General features: G+C 47.1%; 1 protein-coding gene across 1 annotated transcript; it reads right to left on the bottom strand.

Moving 5' to 3' along the window:
- Window positions 1–657: 657 nt before the first annotated feature.
- Window positions 658–5,727, bottom strand: dusp6 (dual specificity phosphatase 6). The gene is made up of 3 exons (XM_039809295.1): window positions 4,664–5,727; window positions 3,878–4,306; window positions 658–2,419 (listed from the first exon to the last, which is right to left on the bottom strand). The coding sequence occupies exons 1-3, from the start codon at window positions 5,064–5,066 to the stop codon at window positions 2,106–2,108; spliced, it is 1,146 nt and encodes a 381-aa protein (XP_039665229.1). The 5' UTR covers window positions 5,067–5,727; the 3' UTR covers window positions 658–2,105.
- Window positions 5,728–6,080: the final 353 nt, after the last annotated feature.

Genomic DNA, 6,080 nt, shown 5'->3' with positions numbered 1-6,080 from the left:
CCCCTATTATAATCAGTTCGGCGCCCAGCTGTCTATTAACTTTGATGTAAAGAGAGATCCATGCTACGCTTGTCCCTTACCCCACACTCCATATGATCAAAACACACACACACACACACACACACACACTCTGCTGCTGGTGTTAATCAGTGTGTGTGGGAATGTTGGTGCAGAGCACGCGGGCCTCTGCTGAGCTGAGAAGCGAGTAGCTGCTTGCGTGAGAGGATAATCTTTTCCTGGGCCTCCAGGTCTCTGCAGGTACATGCCACTGCACTTGCTATCAAATAACATTCGATCTAGGTACTTTCAGCTCCCTTTGATGGCTGAATACAGAGGGAGCGCCCGAGGGCCTGTTTGTGCGAACCCAAAGGGACAGAGTTGCTATTTGTCATTTATACAAGCATTATGTCACAGGACAATTGCTAACGCTAAAGTGGAAATTTGAGACGAGATGTGTCGAGTGCTGTAGTTAATGAATAGCGAGGGCTTCGTGAACAGCCTTGTGATTCACGGCGACTGTTGTTGTTGTCGTCGTGACTCGGCCTGCTGGTTAACACTCAACTGCGTTGCTCGCGAGGAGACACTTACATAAACGTGTCGCCGTGGGAACAGACAAAACACCAACAAGTATCAATGGAAAAACAGGCACAGAAAGTGTAAAGTGTAGACAAAATAGCAATTTATTAATAACTTATCATTTCTTTACATTCGTAAGAGAGGAAAGTGGAGGGGGTTGGCAGAGGGCACCAAGATGGCGTTCCTCTGGAAAATGGCCTTCTCTGTAGAGGGGCAACATGACCCTCCAAAGCTCTGGATTCTTTTTCTCTCATCTTGACAAATAAAAACTGCATTTTCACAGAGTTTTCCCTGAAGAGGCGAGGTTTTAGCAAAGCCTCCTAACTTTTTCCATGTGTCAGAGACTTCTACCGTTTGTGCACAGATCAGGATTACTCACATTAACCTTCAGAGATCCAGACAACACATGTTCCTGTTTCGGACTCAAACGTGTGTATGCTATCTTTAATGTGGTGCCAAATTCAAAACTGCAATGAAAACTGCTCAATGTTTAGTTGACATTTTGTGTGAAAACTTAAAAAGAAAATCTCTGGGATACTGTAAGAGTTGAGAAAACTGGCAAATCTCTCTGAAGGCTAATGCGCATTAACAACCTTCTGAGCGCAAAAGTAAGGCAAACAACCAAGGGGACTTTGATTTGTGAGAGGGTGGGTGCAAAAACAAGGCCCGTCGGCTGAATTCACACGTAAAGCGATTATCAAATATATTACACGTACACATTTTTGCACAATTCTTGGAAAGCCTACTTGATTTTTGGCATAATCAACTTAAATATACTGATCAATATGCAGTTTGTTTGCTTACATAAAAGTAGAATATGAAACAAAGAGAATCTTCAGTACCCACTTTCAAAGGGTATATACTAAAGCAAGGCTTGTACTGTATTGTCTTTTATATTAAGATATATACACAATGTATAAATGTTTGTAAAAGATTTCACAAATGCAAAATCGAGTCCAGTATATAGGGTGCCATCTAAAGATGGGGTGCTTCAACCCCACACAGGCAAGTCTTCACAGAAGACGAAGAAGAAGACGTCTGGGGGGAACCAGTGCTAGACCCCAAAACAAACATTTAAAAAAAAAAAGGAGTTCATTTTTAGATCTGTCCGGTTTGAACAATCATGTCTCTTTGGCACACCAGCCCAGGAGCTTTGAAGCATAGCGTACAGCTGTCCGACATATCACTTTGAGTTTCCTCAGACACAATGACAGAAGGAGTTATAAGACCTCAGGAGTCCGACAGTGATACAAGATTGAAAGAAAGTGTCTGCGCTCTTTAAATGACTCTCTTCCTGTCTCTGTCTCTTTTACTGTCTCTCCTCGTTTAGTCAGCAGCAGCTGCGTCTCGGAAAGACAGCTTTGGCCCTCCGGTAACGACGCTCGGCAACAGTGGCCTCAAACCTGCTGTATCAATAAGATCAAGAGCACAGTCCCATGGCAGACTGCGGGGAAAAAAGAGAAACTTTTGCAGCTTTTTCAACAGGAGGCCCACGAAACCTCCAGCCAGGAGAGTTGTGACGGCAGACCTCACGTGGACTGCAGGGCGTCCAGCTGGAAGACGTTGTGGTTGGTCGGGGTGGTGAAGTAGAGCTGCTGGGTCGGCGGCGCTATGCGGTTGTCGCACGGGCGCTTCAGGCCCAGGGTGCGCTCAAAGTCCAGGAGCTGGCCCATGAAGTTGAAGTTGGGCGAGATGTTGGACTTTTTCATCTTGACGATGTCGTAGGCGTCGTTCATGGACAGGTTGAGCTTCTGCATCAGGTAGGCCACCGTAACGGTCACCGAGCGGCTGATGCCGGCCAGGCAGTGGACCAGGACGCCGCACTTCTGGCCTCGAGCTTCATCTGGTAGAAAGAGGAAAGGGTGGAAATGTTATAGACCTCTTCCACAAGTACACAACCGATTTAAAAAAAAACAAACAAACGGATTTATGTCAAAAAACACTTTATGACAAATCAATCAAATATTCCGTCAATAAAATGTCAGAAAAGTCCATGGTGGCATCTTCGTTTTGTTTGCTTTGCCTTTAAAAAAGAAAAAGAAGTACTCTTTAGGGGGCATTATTTGCACATTTTAGACTCACTCGTCCTTCTACAAGTGACGAAAAGTGCAGCCCCTTTCTACACAGACAGAACAAACTTGTGCTAAACATCTGTGACATTTAAGTCAAGCTGTGTTGGACTTTGGAGCGAGTCCAGGGAGCCGGAGCAGCGGAAGTTATTATCCTGTTATTATCTCCCAGTCGTGTCAGTCAACAAACAGGGGCTGCGACAGTAGCGCACATAAACAGAACCGACATTCTTTCGGTTTTGGCCTAGAGTAGCCGGTTGGGAAATTGACTATTACGGTCTATTAAATCATTCTTCCGCTCGCCAGGGCTCCTCCGACAATGGTGCCATTTGGGCGTGTAAATGTAGGAGTCATGAGGGCACCCTGTCAAGGCGAACAGGATGTCAACAGGGCCTGTAAATGGCTCCTTTTGTAATGTGGAGGGAGGAAGGAGGGAGGAAGGGGGGGGGGCAATGCCATGTCCTAGATTACTTTCAATGCCACTTCCTTCCTGTTGCGCTCAAATTACCGCCCTCCCCTTGTTCACTCTCCCCATTGTGCTGTTTCAACGTCGCCCTTTGTGCTGCAATTACACAAGAGGTAGGGCCAGGATGTCTTCCATTGAAGTCAAATCATTTGTACACAGAGCATTTTAGCCTGTGCACCATTAGAGGCAGACTTGTATTCCTCTGCCTCAACACAATGGCCTTAATCTGCCTGCTCAGTGTGTCCCGCCTGATTGACTGATAAGATCACAGCCAGGGACAGCTCATCTAATCTCAATTGCACAATAACAACCTAAGAACTTCCTGGCAGCGATAAGACATCTATCCTATTAATAAGATTGTGTCCATGACTATCTTGCTTTTGCACCTTAACTTTGTCTGCATACATTCAAATCTATCACACAGGACCATCAAGTGAGGAATTAGGTGAATAGCGCTGAAATGATTAGTCGAATAATCACTTGACAGGTTGGATCCCGCTTCTAAAAATGTTACAATTTGCTGTAATGTCATTGTAAACTCATATATTTGACTTTAGGTCAGACCAAAAAGGACAATTCTCCACCATTTTCTGACATTTTATAGATAAAATGACTCAAAAACGATACTTTGCATTTGAAATAATAATGAAAATAATCATTATTTGCAGCCCTGAAAGTGAATGAGCATGTACACAATCCAGAGGCCTGAGGTTATTTGCAGCAAGAGCAGCTGCGGTGTGTTTTTTAGCTCTGCAGAATTACTTACCAATGAAGCTGATGGCCTCGGGGAAGAACTGGGAGAGATTCTGGCTCCAGTGGTCCGAGATGGGGATCTGCTTGTACTTAAACTCCCCCGCGTTCTCGAACAGGTTGGGCAGATTGGGAGTCACGTTGAGGATGTACTTGATGCCGTACTCCTCCAGCACGTCCAGGTTGGTGGAGTCCTTGGCGCAGCCCAGGTACAGGTGCGGCAGGATCTCCACCGGGAAGCAGGGCTGCGGGTTGGACAGCGGGCTGCCGTCCGAGTCCGTGGCGCTGCACGGGTCGATGTCGGACTCGATGTCCGACGAGTCGGAGCTGATCCGCAGCCCGCCGAGGCCCAGCACCTGGGCGGTGGGGGAGCCGGTGTTGGAGGAGCCGTCCAGGTTGGTTTCGCACAGAGCTGGATACTCGGCCTGGAATTTACTGAAGCCACCTGGAGAAAAAAAATGTAACAGAGGTGCAATTATTAGCCTGCACTGCAAAATATTCACCATAAACTGGAATTTTAGAGTCATTTAGCTGCACGTTGTTTTCCCTTTCCCGAGAATGTCTGCTTTTTCTTAAGGAACAAGTAGGCCTAAATAAATGACACATTCAGGAATTTCTGAATTAGACCTATCATGTGTAAACTGTAACGTTAAACAAGTGAAACTCAAATGATTATTAATAATAAAAAAAAATAAGATTTCACATTAAGCGCCTGCTTCCGTCTTTGCGCAATTACTAATCTGCGCCTATGAATGAACACCAGCAGCCGCGGGAATCTAAACCGTGAATGAACCGCACTCACCCTCCAGATAATAGGCCTTGTAGCCTTCGTCCTTCATCCTCCTCAGCAGTAAGCCCAACACCGAGCCCCCGTCCACGTTCTCGTTCCACTCCCGGCTGTACTCGTCGTACAGCACGATGGTGTCCGTCTTGCACCGGCGCACGAACTTCTCCCGGTCCTCCCCGTCGGAGAGCAGCGACCGCACGGGCAGGTTGCCCTTCTTGAGCCTGCGGAGCATCAGGGACGGTATGGCCACGTTGATGGCCGCCTCGACGTGCGAAGACTCGTAGAGCTCCTGGGCCCGGCAGTCCATCACAAGCAGGCCGTCCCTGCGCGTCTCCAGCTGCTCCCGGAGCCAGCCCACCGTCTTGCTGATCGCCATTACCGAGTCGAGCTGGATGACGGGCTTGAGCTTGTCGAGCATTTATAAGCAGGAGTTAAAAAAAATGGACTCGGAGAAGCGACGTTCGGAGAGTTCCAAAAAAAAAATAATAATAATAATCTGTCTGGGATTTATGTTTCAGTCCGCTGCTTGGATTGGCCCACCGCAAACACTAGCGTCTGAGGATAATGGTGTAAAATAAAATAAAATGCAAAGGTGTAGGAAATGCAACAACAAAAAAAATCAGACACATAAAATCTCACTCCCAATGTCACTCAATGCGCTGTAAGACGAAACGGATCAATAAAACACGGGTCTACTTCACAGATTCCCCGATGCCTTCACTGGCGGTCATTCATGCATCCGGCCGGAGAGCCCGTGTTATTTATCAATGAGTCACACTCGCTCTGCGACGTAGCTGGCGCGCTCTCTGCTCTTATATATAGCCGATAACTCCACGGATCCGAGTGCTCTTCCACCTCTGTCTTCCCTTTTTTTTTTTGGAGATGCAGAATAGAAAAGTTGGGGGTAGTCGGTATCTCTGGATGTGAACCATGCGGGTTATGCACCTCTGTTTGTGCCTGCGGATGCCGCGTGATCCCCCCCGGCTCTGTCTGTCTGTCTGTCTGCGATGTGAATCGAAGCTCTGCAGTCTCTCAATGCTCTCTCCGCGGCGCCAGGCTGCTGAATGGCTACAAACGGGAGGCGTTTCATTGGATACATTATGTCGTCCGGCCAATCAGAGGAGCCCCCCGCGGCGGTCGCCTTGGAAACGGAGGCCGGATGGAGCGGCCCGTGTTGATGAATTGTTAATGAGTTTGTCATTCACAAAACGGAGAGGAATTTCCGCTCCGGATCAAGTGAGTGCAAACAAATAGAAGGGGAGAACTGCAGGGAGAAGAAAGGAAGAAGGTGAGAGAGAGAGAGAGAGAGAGAGTCGCCTTTACTGAGACTGAGAGGGGAAAGAGTATCACATAATAGTGCTAGGTATTGGGCTATAGTAAAACACGCCTATAATAATCAGAATCAGAACTAAAAAGCAAACATTAATATGAA

This window comes from Perca fluviatilis, chromosome 8, assembly GCF_010015445.1.
Source record: "Perca fluviatilis chromosome 8, GENO_Pfluv_1.0, whole genome shotgun sequence".
Lineage (NCBI taxonomy): Eukaryota > Metazoa > Chordata > Actinopteri > Perciformes > Percidae > Perca > Perca fluviatilis.
Note: the sequence above shows the minus strand (reverse complement) of the source record. Positions and strands in the feature narration are given on the sequence as shown.